The sequence below is a fragment of the Bubalus kerabau genome, chromosome 3 (genome assembly GCF_029407905.1).
Source record: "Bubalus kerabau isolate K-KA32 ecotype Philippines breed swamp buffalo chromosome 3, PCC_UOA_SB_1v2, whole genome shotgun sequence".
NCBI lineage: Eukaryota > Metazoa > Chordata > Mammalia > Artiodactyla > Bovidae > Bubalus > Bubalus kerabau.
In genome coordinates, this window is record NC_073626.1 from 164,597,596 (window position 1) to 164,617,151 (window position 19,556).

Sequence of the window (19,556 nt, forward strand, 5' to 3'; positions counted from 1 at the left end):
ATAGGAGAAAGGATGCATAAAATCAACACTTGGACCAAATCCTTTTAAGGGTGATTTAGTTGCTAAGTCATGTCTGACTCTTGTGACCCCATGAATCATAGCCCGCCAGGCTCCTCTGTCCAAAAGTACCAAAGTAGGGAGATGAGGCTTATCTTTTACACTGCACAGCATGCAGGATCTTACTTACCTGACCAGAGACCGCCGAACCTGAATCCCCTGCAGTGGAAGCACAGATCCTCAACCTCGGGACCACCAGAGAAGTCTACATCAGGCTTTTCTGATGCCATCATCCTCTCGCCACCACCACAGGTGGTGGCTAAGCCATTTCTCCATCACCTGTCACAGTCTACCTTCCAGGAATCAGACCACACTTTCCAGAAGACTTCTCAGAACATGACTGGTGTCCTGGGGTTGGGAAAACAAGTGCTCAGAAAGCCTTACAACTCCTTGGTCCCGAGGCTTGGGTTCCCCATCTCGAATAAACTATCTTGGGAGAACAAGGGAAATTGTGCAGTGACAATAGCACTAAATAATACTCTCACATTTTCATTTTATAATGATGTAATAGTAATATAATACTATCTAAGAGTAATAGCATATATGTATTGAGCATTTCATAAGTACTGGCATCTTCAGCCCTTTACAAAGACGAATTTACTTACTGTTTAAAACCACTAGATTGTATCCAGTTAAAATGAGAAAAAAGAGGACCAGCGAGTTTACTTAACTTGCTCTAGGTCACACAGCTACTGCTGCTGCTGCTAAGTCACTTCAGTCATGTCATGACTCTGTGCGACCCCATAGACGGCAGCCTACTAGGCACCCCCGTCCCTGGGATTCTCCAGGCAAGAACACTGGAGTGGGTTGCCATTTTCTTCTCCAATGCATGAAAGTGAAAAGTGAAAGTGAAGTCGCTCAGTCGTGTCCGACTCTTCAGGACCCCATGGACTGCAGCCTACCAGGCTACTCCGTCCATGGGATTTTCCAGGCAAGAGTACTAGAGTGGGGTGCCATTGCCTTCTCCGAGGTCACACAGCTAGCAAGCAACAAAACTAGGATTTAAACCACAGACAATGTGGTGTTGTCACTCCTGTTCAATCAGAAGCCCAACAAGTTTCTAACTCTCCAATCAGACCTCCAAAGGGATGGGATCTGGGAGTTGGCCAAATACTTTACCTCTCACTGTTTGCCCTGTTCTGTAAATAAATTTCAACAGAAGTTACCTTTAATGCCTCTGGGAGGCACTGATCTATCTTATCTCGATTGAAAATAATTTGGAAATCTACTCCATTTCAGTTCCCTTTTAAAACGCTTCCAGTAATATAATCCCACTTTAAATTTTTTGCTTATTTTAAACAATCTTTTTTTCTTACTCCCAGTTAGAGTTTATAACTCTGTCTTCCCAGGCGGAGAAGAACCAGAGACGCCTAACATCATTAAACCGCCTCTAATTCGGGTTGGAGGACACGTGGCAGGCAGCTGATGCATGTTTGCAGAAGGAATCCAAATCTTCGTGCCTCCCGCGGATCAGCGCTCTATTTGGAACGGGTCGTGGGCCGGGCTTCTAGAAGTCCTCGTAGGCACCTAGCCGGGTAGTGAACCTCGCGTAGGATGCGGGCAACGCCAGTGCGGGGAACCGCGAGGAATTTCCAAAAGGAAACCGAACACACCAAAGGTACTTCCAAGTCGCCATCCGTTGGTGTCCACGTCCCGCTGACCCGCGCGGGAACAACGCGGTGGTGGTGGGGATTGCGAAAGCCGCGGGGGAAATGGGAAAGACGGCGGGAGGCTGGAGCGGGTTTTTGGCTTCTCTGTTATTTTTAGGAATAGATGCGAATGCAGGACTTTGGGACGGGCGCTGGGAGGGGCCGGTGGACATCCAAGAATGGTAACGACGCCACCCGGTCAGAGACCTTCAGACTCTGAAATCCGGGCGTCACAAAATCCGGAGAGTAAGGGCTGAAGGAAGACCAGTTTCCATACAAAGGCAAAACAAACAAGCCTTTAAGTCTCTTTACTGAGTGGCTAGGTTGACAGGATACCGCGCCAGCGGCTTCTCGTGCGCTCTTCCAGAGGGTTGGCGACAGCGTTGTTGTGCCTTCTGCTTCACCCGGGCCCGCGCCTGTCCTTCGGGATCGCCAGTGTAGGGGTTGCTGGGCTGGGGATTGGGGTCGGGGGCTGCAAAGAGGTCACGTTTGTGTCGTCCCAGTTGTGCGGGGACCAGCCCGTTGTCCCGGGCGGTCTCGAGTTCTCTTCTTCACCCGAGGCTGCGCGGGTGCGGGCACAGGCCGGCCCCAGGAGGCAGACGCCATCCCACTCGCCCAGGAGCCTCCCCGGAACTTGTCGCGGTGGCTGCCCCGGCCCCGGGTTCCCGCGGAGGGGTGAGCCTCCGCTTTCCGCCCGAGAGTCCTTGAGCTCAGCCACGAACCATCTCCGGCGTCCGCGTTCAAAGGGGGAGAAATCAAGGTAGTCCCCCCGCCTTCCACCGCACGCCAGCCGCCGAGTCTCAGCACAAATCCCTTTACACCTGGGTCCCAGAGCGTGGAATTAATTTGCACGCTGATCGGCTACTCGGAAGTGTCTTTAAAAAAAAAAAAATTGAACTCTTCTAGCAAATATTTTTAAACAGGACTCTGAGCTGGATCTGCTCGCAGGTCCACACCTGTCGGCGACCAGCGGCTTCGCCCTCAGCTGTCATGGTCGATGACACCCAGAGCTGTCTAACCGGCCAGGTTTTGTTAATTTAACCTGTAGACTTTTCCTGGTTATCCACATAATCCGCCCTCAAATCCCCACGTTGTCACCGAATTTTGATGACTGGCGGGATTTGGAAAAGCACATACTTATTTTGAGGGGCCGAGGGGAGCCCACGGAAAAGCCTTGGGGAGGCGCAGCTTTCATCCCCACCACATTAGGAAAGACCACAAAGCGAGCCAAATTGGGCTGCAAATATTTACCTAACTTTCCTGGGAAGACAAAGTCAACAGAAGCGTGTGTGTGTGTGTAGAGAGAGAGAAATCGATAGAGACATAAAGAGAATGTCAGAAAGTAGAGCAGCAATCAAATAGTTATTCAAACTATGGCCACTTCCAAAAATCCAAGCATTTGTCCACAATCTCCCAGTTTCTAAGAAACCTGGCGGCCTTTCGTTCATTAAAGTGAGATTAGGGAGAACGACGCATTTCAATAAAAAACGTTGTGAAGTCTAATGGCTTTCAAATCTCGCTGCCCAGTAGAATCACCTGCGGCGCCATTTAAAAATACTGATGCGCCTCCCCTCCCTACGCCCATCCCTACTCCCAGACCAATTAAAGAAACGTCTCTGGGGGCGGGACTGGTGCTTTCGCTTTTTTTTTTTTCTTAAGCGCTCTAGGTAATTCTAACCTGCGGCCGGAGCCGAGAACCTCTGCTAAGGCTCCAATCAGGAAATAAGTTTGTTGTGTGTGAATTTAATAAGAAATTGGCTCTAGGGACAAATCTTCTTGCAGAGTTCAGTTCCAAAGTTTCTTCCGCACAAAAACTATCTACTTCACAACTTGAAGTTAATCCTTCCCCCAAGCTGCAAGTCAGGTGCAATGGTTCTCTACCTCTCAAGTTTGACTGCAAACTACTTTTAAATACACGCACACTAGACATATAAATCCCATCAAAGTATCATTTCCATATGATAAGGAGTTTCATCATTGTGGTCAGAGATAGCTGAGTCATTCAAATACAACCAGACCATGGTTCTTGAGATAATAATTGCTGAAATAAAAGTGTTCTGTTCTTGCAAAGATTAAATGCTTTCACTCCCGTTTATTTTGGAATGTGTGTTTGTAATATTAGGGGTTAGGAGAACTTTTTTGCACATCTTCTCTACGCTCTTTCTTCCCACATCAGCATTTCCCTTCTTCCACCCCATGGAGATGTGGTATTTCTAAACCAAAGATAATCCAATTTTACATGCAAAGACAATTTCTTCTAAGGGAAGTGTGCACATTCTTCCTGAGCTCCTAGGAATATTCTTGGAAATTGAACATTAAACACTCTCATTTCCCTGAATATATTTCAAGAATGATGGTGAATTTATGACAGAAAAAAATTTGCCTCTCGCCTCAGGTATAACTGATGGATAGAAACAATGCTAAGGGTATGTATTACAAAGCTTTCCTTAAATGAACAATGAGAAGAAATCTAGCAAAAGATAGATAAAATATCTCATGATTTCTTTATTCACATAACTCAGAACTAACTAAGATCTGACTGCAGTCATTTCTAATACTCATTTCAGAAATATTTACTGTAGCAAATACTATTCTGCAGACAAACTCACACTATAGCATATACATATTATTTCAAAGAAAGAAGTATGCAGTTTACCTTTAACAAGAATGCAGTTCTATGCCAAAGGCATGAGCATAATTGTCTTTGTATCATAACAGAACTTTAAAATACAAATATTAGCTAACGGGAATTAAGTGATTAAAGAGGATGAGTTGGATCACAGACTAATGGGGGATTACTCAGATACTGAGATTATAAATTTAGCCAGTCTATGAAGGATAATTTATGTAAAGTGGCAAAGACTGAAGAATTAATAAAACAGGGGGTAACAAATAATGAGAAATTTGATAGATATTAACATAAATGTTGTGAGGAAATTTCACTGCAATGTAAACTTATCCCAAACATGTAGGTGCTGCTGGCTTTGGAGTGGATGGTTCAGACATGCTTATAAAGAAGGAAGCCAAAAGGCATCACATCTTGAAATCTTGCAGTGCAGAAAATGATTGGAAATGGAAGCCAAATGTCTTTTAGTTTCTTCAGTGTCTACTTTCACTGACTATATTGCAATTAGAGTTTCATTGTGCTTGAACTGATTTTTATCAAAACTCAAGATGCTTTGGGGGTATATTTTTTCACCTTTGAAAACTCCAGATGAAGTTGGGAAAATCAATTGTTTACCTAAGTCCCCCAGGGTTTCAGGAGTTACTGAGTGGCAGTGTGCGTAAAGGGAGCCAAGGCATCTAACATTTAGTACAGGGTTTCCCATTAAGGCAAGTCAACAGACTAGTTAATTGTCACTTACCAAATACCTAGAGCTGGTTAAGGTTTTTGTGGATAGAGTGAGTGACCAGACAAGTTTTCTTCGCTTGTTTCCATTCTGGTTACAGGAGGTTGAGATAAAGCATATAACAAATGAGACCACTGCAGATAGTAGTATTAAGAAAAAAGAGAAAACTTCAGTAGATATTCCCTTAGGAATAGAGTGGTCAGGGTAGATCTCTCGGTGCTGCTGTGCTTAGTCGCTCAGTCGTGTCCTACTCTTTGTGACCCCATAGACTGTAGCCCACCAGGCTCCTCTGTCCATGGGGATTCTACAGGCAAGAATACTGGAGTGGGTTGCCACGCCCTTCCTCAGTGGATTTCCCAACCCAGGGATCGAACCCAGGTCTCCTGCATTGCGGGCGGATTTTACCAGCTGAGCCACCAGGGAAGCTCTTCTCTGGGGAGGTGATATTGGACCCTTGCAAGCCTGAATGAAGCAAAACTATAGATCCACATAGGGATTGTTTCCAAAGTATTTTCACCTGTATTCCCTCTTTTGTATACAAAGCCTTATATCAATCCTGAAAGGAAAGGAGGGCTGATCCTTTTTGTTCCCATTTTGTAGATGAGGAGCCTGAGACTCAAAGAGGTTAAATGACTTGCCAAGGTCCTTCCAAGAAAAGAGAAAGCCAGTTTTCAAACTCGTAACTCCTAATGATGTTACTGATTTTTAGAATCCAAACCGATGTTCTTTATGGATGTGGACCCTGTTCACCAAATCATATTACATTCATAAGCCAAATATTTAATCTATCACTCCAAGATGAGTTTCTTTCACTTGAAATTTAGATGCTATTGAAGCCTCACGATAATTCTACCTAATCACAATAATTCTACCTAACAGTCTCAGAACGTAAGCAGAACCTGGACCATGGAAACCACAAGTTCTTGAGCATGTGTGCAGCCCAGACCAGGTCTGGCATTTTGCAGTGACTTTACTGGTGGTTCATACTCAATAGCTAGAGATGTGCTCAGGACTGAGTTACTGAATTTTTATAAGAAAGGAGTCTTCCACTTTAACAGGAGTCCTCCAGATATCTCCTTGGTCACTTCAACAATTACTGCTAAATTCATGCTCTAAGGTGATGGAATTCCAGGACTTTCCAAAGGAGGTGGAAATGATGAAGTTATATCTGCAAAATGAGGAGGGGGGGCACCTGAATGCCAGAAAACCACTTGAAGTTGGAAAAATGTTTTCTATCACCTCATCCTGCCACTCAATTCCTGATAAAGAACTCAGAAATTAGCACTAAAACAAAGCAAAAAAAGTTAGTGAAGAAAAAAAAATCTCCCCATGTTCAGGTACTGAGGTCCTAATTGTATCTACTTGATTTTAAAGTATTCATATTTCTCATTCTAAGAGCTTTACATGTATACAGCCTATGAAAGAAGTGCAATGTGGCTTGTATTGTGACTCAAGCAATTCAAAGATCTCTTTCTCATTTATGAGCAATAATTCAGTTTATGTCATTGTTGTACCTTCCTCTCTGGAACACAGATTCAAGCAAGCTGGTCCCCAAGTAACTTTAGACAGACTTCTAGGTTGTCAATTTGAGGGAATGAAATAGCAAACACATGGGCTTGCACACATGTGGGTGTACACTTGGTTACATCCACAAAGCCAAGTTCTGTCACTAGCACTACTATACATATATGTGTAGTTGCACTTGTACAACTGAACATATGTGAATGCTAGAATCTCAGCACTGGAGGCGAACAAAATATAAAAGATAAAAATGAATATAGAAATAAAATAGCACAAGTAACTTGGTGGAGGTAAAAGTAAATTAAAACCAATCTCTGGAATGTGATTGTTCATATTAGGAACCTGAAAACATTTTACAGAAACTGAGAACAAAATCTGACAACAGAGTTTCATTTTAGGGGAGTTTTATAGTAGTGGGTGGGTAAAACTTTAAAATACAACAGATCTCACTTGGCCTTCAGGAGTTCCAGTAATTCCATGAAATGTCCTTGTAGTACATTCCCACACGTGAATTATCTCTCTCTCAGCCCTATTCAAAATGTGAAATTAGAATCTGGTTGAGGATATGTGTATTTCAGAAAAAGAAGTGCCGCCCCAATAACATGGAGCCATTTCCCCATGAAATAAGTTTCATGAAAGTAGGTTTTTCTAGAAATGCTTCTTGTTTTTATTGACAGTGCAGACATAAAACACATCATATTGCAATTCCTAAATTGCAGCCATACCACACTTATCAATGGCCAGTAAATTACTTTACTCTATGATAGATACAAATGCTCCATTCAAGTTCAGTTAATAGAATAGTGTCAGGATATCATGCAGACAGCTTGCATAAATACACGAGGAATAACAGCATACCCTCCGTAGCTTCTGTGGTGTTTAGGCATGAAAACTTTATCTTATTCCAAACTTCAAAAGATGGAATAAAGAATGTTTTCATATAAAACACATTTGGAATAACTGTTGTTTTTTCTTTAAAAAAGCATCGAATCCACCTGCAACATACACTCCAATTCATCTTTTTAGTTACAAAACCGGATAGATATGTATTCTTTTTCATCTAATGTGATGAGAAGTGAACATTTCAGTGATTTCTAACAATATCAAACAGCTACATTCAAAATAATATATATTTGTAATCAAAGGAAGAAAGACTTGGTATTTGATTTATCGGTTTCGTCTTTGGGCAGTATTTTCTTTTTTATCAGATAATTGAAAGTCAGTTATTTCACAGTATAAAATCTTGAATCAACTACCAACACGCGTTTATTGTATGCCCCTCATTTCGAAATGTATTCGGACTAGAGGTACAGGAGAAATAGTACTGCTTATCAAACAACTTTTCCAGAAATGTTAATGCACAAATTTTTCAGATTTATATACTCTAAAATAAATTATTTTAAAAATGAAATTAAGAAAAAAGGCAGGGGAAGCCTACAGTTTCTATTCTGCGCGAATAGCTTTCAGTATCTTCCAGGTGGGGGCAACAGTAAGTCAGTTTTGAGAAGAGAAGGGAGAACGGGCTCTTGAAGCTCCCTGAGTCCAGTTACTGAAGATGAAATGACTTTCTGGTAGCAACATCGAGAATAAAGCGATCACAAGTTTCCAGGAGGTGGGACTTCTTGGACTCTGTCGGGCCACTAACAGAAGGATCCACCGCCCAGTGCGCTCCACCACCATTCTACTCGAAATAATCTGGAGGCAGATGAGGGCGCGCACGCGCGCTGAGCACCTGCTCAATTGCTCACAGATGCTGGGCGGTTGTTCTTTCCAGCCTCCCCACGCGTGACGCCCCCGAAGGTTGTACATCACTCTCAGCGATCCGGCTCACTCACTCTCCAGGACCTCCAGGGGGGCAGGAAGACCTTTCTCTCACGTTCACATCTCATTCGTTCTTCCTCAGGACAGCTTAGGTCCATTCACAACTGCTGCGGGCTTGCGCGCGCGTGCACCCATACCCTTAAAGAAACGCCCAAGTCACGGCATTCAGAAAACCAGCTTCCAGGCGAGGCGATGGGTGTCCCACTCCTCTTTCCTCCTCTTTTTGCGAATCTTCGCACTCCGGAGAGGGATGATTGTGCATTCTGGCGAGGATGAGGGCGGTGCATGGAGGGGGCTGACCTTGAACAGTCCACGGAGATGTGACACCCCGCCAGGATCCCTGCCTCTTCGGTTTCCCTCTCTGGCCCAGCGCGAAGTGGACGGTAAAGGCCAGAGAGGCGGAAAACCGAGGCTCCTCAGTGGCCGGGTGCAGAAGGGGTGCGCGTCCGGGGTCCAAGGGGAGAGGGCGGAGAAGCTCGATCGCACGGGACCAGAGGCCCCCTCCACTAGGGCCACGCGGGGCTAGAGGTGCTCGAGCGAGGCCAAGCGTGCGGCCCCGCTACGTGCCGCTCCTCCGCGCACCGCTAGCCGCTGCCACCGCCCGCGCCCTCGGGCCGCCACCGCCCCCGGCAGAGCCCGAGGCGGCGCCCTCGGGCCGATACTTGAGCCAGCAGATGATCCAAGTGATGACGACCGAGAAGAGGGCCAGGATGCTGGCCACCGACAGGCAGATGGGCCCCACTGGCGAGGGCGAGGGCGAGCCGGCTGCCGGGGCTGCACCAGGGGGCGCCCCGCCCCCCGGAGGGGCCCCGCCGCCGCCGTAGTGGTTGACGAAGATGAGGCCGGTGAAGAGCAGCACCACCATGGAGAGGAAGGAGAAGACAACGCACACGCAGCCGGCGGTGAGCGCTGCGCGCTTGCAGTTCTGGCAGCTCTCGTAGCTGCCCGGCGCGCGCAGGCCGGCGCGGGCGCTTGGTCCTCCGGCCGCGTCCTCTGAGGACGGCTGCGGCGGCGGTGGGGCAGGGGCCGCGGCGGTCGACGGGGCCGAAGTGGGCGCTGGGCGGCGCGCGGGCAGCGGCGGGAGGCGGTCCTGGGGCAGCGGGTCGTGCGCGGCGCGGAGGGCCAGCGGGAAGGCCTCGGCGAGCTTAGTGTTGTTGGGCAGGCCGTGCACGCGGCTGTCGGGCAGCGGCGTGCGGTGGCGACACACGGGGCAGGCGATGGCGCCGGGCGGGCCGTGCCAGGGTGGAGGGCGCGGCGTGCGCTCAGGCGCGGCGGCGGCGGCGGCGGCGGCGCGGAGCTGCAGCTGGCTCAGGCACTCCTGGCAGAAGGTGTGCAGACACGCCAGCAGCTTGGGCGCGCGCCGGTCTGCGTCGAAGTAGTTGTAGCAGATTTTGCACTCGTAGTCCTCGAGCGGAGGGAGGCCGGGGACCGTCACCGCTGCGCTCCGGGCTCCCGCGTCCCCGCCGTCCCCGGCTCGCGCCGCGGTGCCCCCGGCTCCGGTCGAGCTCCCGGGGCTGCTGGTTGGGTTCCGATCGCCGCAGCCGCCGCCGCCGCGGTCGCTCGCCGGCTCTGCCATGGCATGATCCGCCCCTCATCGGGGGCAAGGTGAGGCGCCTTGCTGCCCCTGCGCCGCCGTCTCGGCTCCAGGCTGGGAGGAGGCGCTTCTGCCGCCCCCGTCCGGCTGCTGTCGCCTGGCGGGGGAGGCACCGCTGGCTGGGCCGGGCGGGGGCGCAGTGGCGGCCGCCTCCCCCGCCCCCCCGACTCCCCCGAGGAGGCGCGGGCGTCGCGGTCCCTCCCAGTCCCCGAGAGCCTCTCTGCCCAGTCCCCCTTGGACCTCTCAAAGCGACTTCCCTGGCTGCTTTGGATGTCAGAATTGAGTGTTGAGGGCGGGTGGGGAGTTGGAGGGGGGGCGATGCGGGAATGAAATTTGGGGTGCGGCTGCTTAAGGACCAGAAGCCAGTGCAACACCCTCCTCACATTCGGAGGGGTAGTGGGAAACGTGGTCCTCCTTTTTCCTTCTCCTCTCCCGCTCGCCCCCTCCCCCTACATCCTTGCTGCTCCGTATTTATCCTCCGGAGTCAGGGGATACGACCCTGGAGGAGCCTCCGCTCCCCCCACACCCCCACCCCCCAGGAGCTCACCGGTGATGTAATACGGGACCCGCTCTGGGAGAGGAAGCGGCAGACTCCGCGGTGGCGGCAGCTGCGGTTCTTGTCCTTTGTGAAAACCGTCATCTCATTTCTCCGTCCAAGGGCGAAAGCCAGTCATCACCAAACCATTTACACTTTCCGCTTTTATTAGCAAAGCCCAGGCGGCCCTGCAGCGTTCTTCTCAGGGTGGAAGCCGAGAGATGGCATTTTCCTTTTAACCATCTAGAGGAAAATTTGGGAGCTGAAAAGTACGTTTTCCTCCCCTGAAATATTGCTTCCTGAAGGAGGCATGAAGACAGACTCGCTGATTTCCTGACGTTGACCCTTAGGGATGGAGGTCGCTACTTGGTGGCTGTGCATATGTTTACAGCCTGGAGAGGGGAAATGTTATCGGCACAGAGAGGTTCACAGAATTTCAAGGTACAGCTTAAGTCTACCCCTGGCATCACTCCCCACTGTGGTCGACTTAAACTTTTAACACACACATGTAGAGAGCTGAAAACTCCATGAGTAACAGGAGAGGTATCTTCTTAATGTTATTAATTAAAACCAAGGGAAGCCCATGTGAGCAGGTTAGCAAGAAGTAGCACTTCTTGAAGGAACACTCAGGAGGGTACAGGAATGGAGGATGGGCATCTGAGGGGCGATGTTTAGATATTCCTAATAAGAAAGTTCTGTTCCTCTGTTTCTCCAGGTTGGTCCTCACTGTATGAAGAGAAAACCTCCCCAGCCCCAACAGGGAAGGGAAAGGGGAGAGCTCTCTGGGTTCCCATGAGATGAGAATGTTCCCACTTTCTCTCTGGATTCTCTGCAGCAGAAAGCAAGATACCCCAGGGGGTATTTGTGGAAAGGTTGAATGAATGAGAATCAAGCTGAAGGAAGAGAGAAGCTGAAGGAAAGGAAGATACCAACAAACCACCAATGTACAGACCAAAGATGGAATTATCATAAATAACTATCAGGTTTCTATGACACTTGAAAATAAATAGACCTTTTACTCTATGTGAATAGAGAATGTGATTGACATGGTAAGTTTGAGAGACCTTAGGTGAGGCTCATTAAAAACCGTGAGCTTTCCTAGTTTCAAATTTTACTTTAAATTAAAAAAAATTATACTTAAAAAAAACTGTATCATTTTGTGATGGAGGCTGTGACAAGCAGAGAGCAGGGTAATGAACATCGGAAGAAGACCCTAGTCTGGCCTTGGAATAGTACAAAGTTTCACAAACCAACCGATTGTGGACAGAGTTAAGTTCCTGTCCTCGCCTCTCTTTCCCTCCTTTATCTGATTGTGAAAAGCCTCTGAAATTGCATTTAAAGCACAATTTTAAACTGGTTCTTCTAAATACTTTAAGCCCTGAGCAGCCCGAAGCTGAGAAGATAGATAATGCTGCTATAGGGGAGACTTTTCTTTTTAATTTTATGTATTTATAGTTTTGACTGTGCTGGGTCTTTGTTGCTACGAGGGCTTTTCTCTAGTTTCAGAGAGTGGGGACTAGTCTCTCGTTGCGGCCGGCAGGCTTTACTTGTTGTGAAGCAGGGGCTCTAGGTCATGCAGGCTTCAGTAGCTGCAATATGTGGCTCAGTGGTTGCTGCACATGGGGTTTTAGAGCACAGGCTCAAGAGTTGTGGTACACGGGCTTCGTTGTTCCATGGCCTGTGGGATTTTTCCGGATCAAGGATCGAACCCGTGTCTCCTGCACTGGCAGGCAGATTCTTTACCACTGAGCCACCAGGGAAGCCCAAGAAAGAAATTTTTAAACAGGGCATGGGCAGAAGAGAAATTTGGAAACATGAGGGGCTTGTGTGCATTTATGTCCTTGTGCATCCCACCCACCCAGTTCCTAAGACACTGGCAAGCTGCGTGCCAAAGGGGACTGAAAGCGTTCCGAAGATCTACAATTCACATGTGGTGTGCATTTGGACAAAATGTTTAAGATTTCAAAATGTCACTCTATTATGCATTCTCACCACTGAATGAAAGAACTGAGGAATGGAGCATGTGGCTCCACCAGGGTTTCTCAGCCTCAGCTGTTGACATTTTGAGCTGGAGAATTCATTTTGAGGGTGCTGATGTATGCATTGTCAGATGTTTTGCAGCATTTCTGGCCTCCATGCTCTTGATGTTAGTAGCAATCCAGCAGTGACAACCAAAAATGTCCCATCGGGACATAATCACCCCTAGTTGAGGATTTATACAATAGCCACCAGTTTGGTTAAAATGAAACCAAAAGCAGAAACATCTCCCAAGTATTAACTGTGCAAGGAAAGTCATCAGCATTACCAGTCAAAGTAATTAGTTAATAGTTATGGTCTCCCATAGCTCATGGTCACTTAGATACCACCGCACTCTTTGAGATGTCCAGGCTTGGATTTTGTCAATAATATATTCTGTTGATGGGGTCATAATCAACTGCCAGAATTTGGGTTAACAAGACTGGAATTTACTCTGTGTTTGACAAGTTTTTTTTTTTTTAAACCAGCATTTCCAATTATTTTATATCCTAGTAGCAGTCATTCACTTTTAGGACTCCCAAGGTGTGACATGGGGTTTCGATCCGTGGAATGAGAGACTGTTCATGAAGAGTATGAGTTTGCATGACACAGACCACAGGCATCCTGTCTTACAGACTGTAAAGCCCAGTGCTCACAGTGTTACCCACAGCAGCATGTAGTGAAGTCTGGTCCTTCAAGCAGGAGTTTCCACTGCAGTGAAAGATATGTTGAAAGAGGTCTATGTCAGAAACAAGCAACTCATTTATATTAGGATTTGAATTGACTTTGCAAGAATCCTGCTCGTGCCTTGAATATATAAGACACTCAGTATTTGCTGAGTCATTTTCTTTTTGAGGACCTGAGAAAATGTGAGGCAACAGTGGTTTCAGGTAATCTCCTGTATATATTCCCTCCATATAAATAGAGCCAATATTTAAGTTTTGGGGGCAGCTATTTCACAAAGGACTTAGTGGGGAACAGAGAGTGGGGTTTGACTGCTCTGGGTCTGAATTCGAGATCTGTTCTTCACCTTCTGTATAGCATTGGATTGCTAGTTAGCTTCTCTGTGCCTGTTTTCTGAACTGTAAAATGGGCATAAGAATAGTTACCTCCTAAGTCTGTTGTAAAGAGTGAACATGATGTACACAGAACATACACAGAGTTCCCAGCCCCTGTTAATACTGTTTATGGTCAGGAGTTTCTATTCCTAACCTCAATAATTTTCTCAAATGCCCTGTGACAGGCCCAGAGAGTTTGTGTCACCAGTCCAAGGTGACCCAGCCAAAAGAGGTAGAGTGGTCCAACTCTTCCATTATTTCAAAGGTAGAGATACAGGTAGCATCTCCATCAGAAAGACCAGGAGGAGGCCTGACCTGTGAATCTCACCATGCATTATTGATTTGCCAGCTGAAATAAATAAAGCTCTGCATAAAACAGGAGGACAAAGTGAAATTTCATTGGTAATATTGGAAGAATAAATATATAGATGGATAACGCCATTCAGAAGCAAGTAGGGAATGAGTCAATCAAACAGTTGACATTTTCAAATACAAACTGGGTTGATTCAATCTGACATTTATTGAAGTACTATTCTGGAAGGCATTATGGCTATGTGATAAGATAACCTGGCTTCCAGAAAACGAGAGTTTAATAGAGGATATTAAGCTGATGTACAAAACCAGGAGACAGAATAAAGCAGGTCTGTGGTCCAGGGACAAGTCTGGTGAGAATGAGGAGTGAGAAGTTATTTCTGCTGTGGGATGAGGGAAATTTCTGCAGACTCATGGTTAGTGAATTGGGGATTTAAGGAAGAGGCAGAGAAAAAGACTTTCAAGGCAGCAGCAGGGAAAGCGTACATGCTGAAGGCATTGTAAGCAGTCTGCTTCAGCAGTTACTTGCTGTTCAGGAAAGCTCAGAACCATAGTAGCAAGGCTGGACTTAATTTTGTAGACAACTGGACATACCACGTCAGGGTTTGGCAGGAGTACCCATGGGACTGTGGGGTGGACAGGAATTGGAATTGTCTTCATCAAGAGAAAGCATAACAACATAACTTTAGGAGCTAGAACTCTTTGCTGTATATTGTAAAGATAAAACTTTTAAGAGTATTCATGCAATAGAACTATTATATGACCAAACAATTTGACTCCTAAGTATATATCCAAAAAAAAAACCAAAAACCCCAAACCATTCATTTTAAAAGATACAAGCATTTCAATGTTCATAGCACCATTTTTCACAATTGTCAAGATATGGGAGCAGCCTAAATGTTCATTAACAGATGAATGGATAAAGAAGATGTGGCATATAGAGAGGAGCCAGTGGTCTACAGTCCATGGAGTCGCAGTGAGACACAACTGAAGCAACTTAGTTGGCACGCACGCACCCTTGATATGATGTGTTGACAATGGCACTTTCTGTGATATTCCTCTCAAAAATCCATAATCCATCTAATCATGGAATAAAACACAAAGCAAATCCCAATAGAAGGACATTCTACAAAATAGCTAACCAATACCATTCAGAACTGCGAAGATCATCAAAAAGAGGGGAAGTCTAAGGAATAGTCACAGCCAAAAGGAGCCTAGGTAGACAGAATGACTAAGGTAGTGTGATATCCTGGAGGAGAGACTGGAACCAAAAAAGGGACATTAGGTAAAAAGTGAAAGCATATGAATAAGGCATGGACTTGAGTGAATAATCATGTATCAACATTGGTTAATAAGATAAATGTGGCATATTAATGAAAGATATTAATAATAGGTGGAACAGTGTGGAGTAGATGGGAATTCTCTGTGTTATCTTTGCAGTTTTTCTGTAAATCTAAAACTATTCTGGAATTAAAAGTTTATCTTTTAATGTGATCAATTTATGGGGATTTACAATCACAAGAATTCCCTGGGATAAGGCATATCAGCTCACTATGCGTTTGTTTCATTTTGAGTAAAATCCATTAAGCAAACTTGAAAAAAATGTTCTAGGAAAATATCTGAAAATAAATCAGAAAATATCTGATTTATTGCATTAGGGTATCTTAATACTTATTATAAAAGGCACATGATGCTGATTTTTAAATATGTATAGAAATAGTGCAATTACTTTAAAGAAACTTCAGAAAAGAGAGTTATACCCCCAAACTTTGGCATAACTATTACTATCACTAAATTTATTCTTATAAGCAAATGTTTTTACATATTTGGGGTAATAATGCACGTGACTTGCTTTACTTCAATTTGATTTATTCATTCAAATTACTATTTATGGTGTCTAATATGTGTCAGACAGTGTTTTTGAGGCTGGTGATGTAAAATAGTGAACAAAACAAAATGCTTGTCTTCATGAAGCTTGTAGTCACATGTACGTGTGATATAAAAAAATAAATGGAAGTATTTAATAGCAAAATGACTACTGGAAATTTCCCAGTTTTTCCTACATGACTGTAAATTCCAGAAAAGTCATGTACAGAAATTCCTGATTTTTCCAGTAGTCATGTATAGATGTGAGAGCTGGACCATAAGGAAGGGTGACCATAAGGACCTGCTGCTTTTGAACTGTGTGAGACTGAGAGTCCCTTGGACAGCAAGGAGATCAAACCAGTCAATCCTAAAGGAAATCAAACCTAAATATTCATTAGAAGGAGTGATGCTGGAGCTCCAATCCTTTGACCACCTGATGGAAAAGACCCTGATGCTGGGAAAGATTGAGGGCAAGAGGAGAAGGGGGAGACAGAGGATGAGATGGCTGGATAGCATCACCGACACAATGGACATGAGTCTGAGCAAACTCCAGGAGATAGTGAAGAACAAGGAATCCTGGTGTGCTGCAGTACATGGGGTTGCAAAGAGTTGGACATGACTGAGTGACTGAACAACCACAACAATAATATGAGTAAGTCTAAAGTCCTACAAAGGAAAATGTAGCAGGATAGGAAGACAGGGTATATTGGACTGCGGAATGGATGGTTTGTTTTTTTTAAATAAGGTGGCCGGTAAGACACATCTAATAAAGTAACATGTGAGCAAAGACCTTAAGGACATGAAGGACAGAACCATGTGGCTCTTCAAAGGAAGAATACCCTAAGCAATGAATAGCATGTGCAAATGTCCTGCGGTGGGAGCATAGTCCATGCGTTCCAGGAACAGCCAGGAAGCCAACCACAGAACAGAGTGAGCTAGGGGAAAGGACAGGATAGGAGGCCACAGAGGAGGTCAGGGTAGGGATGATCTGGACTTGTTGGAGTAAAATGAGAACCGTTGAAGTGTTTTGAGCAGAGAAGTACATAATCGATTTAGGTCTGAAAAGAATCACAGTTACTGCTGTGTGAAGAATAGCTTAGAGGGGGCAAATTTAGAAGCAGGAAACCTGGGAAGGGGGCTCCGGTTAAAGAGGCTAGAGAGAAAACAGTGCTTGGATTGGGTGAGACTTGTTGGATTCTGTATGTGAAGGTAAGGCCAGCAGGATTGGTGTGGGGAGAGAGGGAAAAAGCATTTTTCAAGGCTTTTGTCCTCAATCCCAAACCCCCAAACTTATATATATATATATCTTTTACTCAATAGCAATCATTAACCTAACAAATATATAATAAGCATTTCCCAGAATATTGATAATTTTTATAACCATGACATCTTTCATCTTTTTACTTAAATATCACATCAGAGATGCTTACTCTGACCCCTTCTGATCTAAAAAATTGTAATCCCCTCCCCTTCTGATATCCCTCTGACCCTTAATTGGTGGGGTGCAAGCTTCTCAGGTGGCACTAGTGGTAAAGAACCCACCCGCCAATGCAGAAGACATAAGAGATACGGGTTCTGTCCCTGGGTTGGGAAGATCCCCTGGAGGAGGGCATGGCAACCTACTCCAGTATTCTTGCCTGGAGAATCCCCATGACAGAGAAACCTGGCAGGCTACAGTCGATAGGGTCACAAAGAATCAGACATAACTGACATGAGCATGCACACAGTGCAGATTGAAAACGTGCAGCCCTTGCTTGAAAATTAACAAGAATTTTAAGAAGGCTGCCAGCAGAGCATTAAAATAAGAGGGAGGCCCTGATAAGATCAGGGTCTGTCACAAGTCCACGAAGCCAGCCCTACATATTCATGTCATATATTTAATTAACAGACTTATTTCCTGTGTATCTTTCTTTTTCTTTATGTAAGCCTATGGAGAATGGTGATTTTTTGTGTTTTCTTCCCTTCCATATCCCTAACACCTAGAGTAGTACCTAGCATATAGTAGACACTCAAAAAATATTTTTGAATAAATAAATGATTTTTAATAGCTGATTAACTGTTTATCTAATTACCCTATCATAATTTCCTTAAGGAGATCAGTCCTGGGTGTTCACTGGAAGGACTGATGCTGAAGCTGAAACTCCAATACTTTGGCCACCTCATGCAAAGAGTTGACTCATTGGAAAAGACCCTGATGCTGGGAAGGATTGGGAGCAGGAGGAGAAGGGAACAACAGAGGATGAGATGGCTGGATGGCATCACTGACTCTAGGGACATGAGTTTGGGTAAACTCTGGGAGTTGGTGATGAACAGGGAGGCCTGGCATGCTGCAATTCATGGCGTCGCAAAGAGTCAGACACAACTGAGCAACTGAACTGAACTGAATTTCCTTAAGCATCCTTCCATCAGTGGATATTTGGGTAAAATATTTGGCTACTACAAATCATATGGCAATTAAAATTTTCATCATATAACGTTTTCCATATTTTGGATTATTCTCCAAGGCTGATTCTCAGAAATTTTGTAGGCCATCATCCTCAAAAAATATTTTACAAAATACTATTAGCTGATGACTTCACATCCTATTAAGCATAAAGCCTTTAAGCAATTGGTGTTTTTTATTTAAGAACACATTTTTATCACCCAGGAAAGTACTTTTATTCTGTTAACATTCATGTTTATGAAGGAATAAAAATTTTTTTTAAAGAAGAATTTATTTTTTCTCAAGAAGGTCATTGTAGGTGTTAAAACCATTCCTCTACCTATTGCTTGTTTTAATTTTGTTTCACTGAGATATCAGTTTAAAAAAAAAGAATAAGTAGGTCAATTTTATACTTCATATAATTAATTTATCCCATTTCCTTACAGGTGTTCTTGTTTCACTGGACTTTTGATGTTTCAGTACTTGTCACTAATTTATGTTCTGATGGTTAAACTGTAGTTTATGCAAGAAAATACATGTCTGTCATGCCTCCCAGGGACTATTAGAAGTTGCTCTTTAAATTTTTCAGTTCTTTATAAGTGTAATTATTAGAGGTGCCACCAAAAGAGGAAAGCCAGAGGTTCCGGTTGTTGGTAATCCTGTGTATTTGTTATCACTTATGCAACCCTGTGAAGTGTCTAATGCCCCAGAGCTTATACCAGGTGGCAGATTGATTGGTGGGGTTTTGTCAGCCGACAGTCACTAAGGCCAGTCAAGTGTCTGCATACCAGAGCTAAACAGAGTCAAGTCTAAACAAGTTTGGAGACATGTAAGAAGCTCACAAACTCTGGTATCTTGACATTTTTTTATATAAGAAACTTGAAAAATGGCTTTTATGCTTAAATTTGCCGATTTTTGAAGCATTATTTTGCAACGCCTTCATATTTCTACTTCCATTTTATGATCAGTGTGCTAATACAGAACACAAAGGTCCAAATTGTTTACCCAGGGCCATCTGGTAAGTTTAGCTAAAATCAAAAGCTGTATTCCTTCTGAAGCTTTTAGAGGGAAGTTCATTCCCTTGCCATTTCTAGCTTCTAGAGGCTGCTGGCATTCTATGGCTCTGGGCCACATCACTCTGAGTTGACATCCCTTTTTACCCTGACTCTGATCCTGTTGTCTCCCTCTTAAGGACCCTAACCTTGGGATTAGGATGTGTATATCTTTAGAGGCCATTATTCTCTTGGCCAAAGCACCTCTGTAGCCCCCTCAAAAGCTGCTCACAGTTGGTGACTGGCCCTTAGGTTGCAGCTGTCCCAGGCCCTCCATAGCTGCAAAAAGCCTGAGGGCTCAAT

General features: G+C 45.0%; 1 protein-coding gene and 1 long non-coding RNA gene across 2 annotated transcripts; one reads left to right on the forward strand and one right to left on the reverse strand.

Annotated features, from left to right (window-relative positions):
- Positions 1-571: 571 nt before the first annotated feature.
- On the forward strand, positions 572-18,230 carry LOC129646817 (uncharacterized). Its single transcript, XR_008712186.1, has 3 exons — positions 572-1,675; positions 11,243-11,576; positions 17,872-18,230. It is a non-coding gene; the product is annotated as an uncharacterized LOC129646817 (long non-coding RNA).
- Positions 8,958-9,974, reverse strand: LOC129646815 (RING finger protein 223). The gene has a single exon (XM_055573589.1). The coding sequence runs from the start codon at positions 9,972-9,974 to the stop codon at positions 8,958-8,960; it is 1,017 nt and encodes a 338-aa protein (XP_055429564.1).
- Positions 18,231-19,556: the final 1,326 nt, after the last annotated feature.

Coding starts and splice junctions, on each gene's coding strand:
- LOC129646815 (XM_055573589.1), bottom strand. CDS start 9,974: ATGGCAGAGCCGGCGAGCGACCGCGGCGGCGGCGGCTGCGGCGATCGG.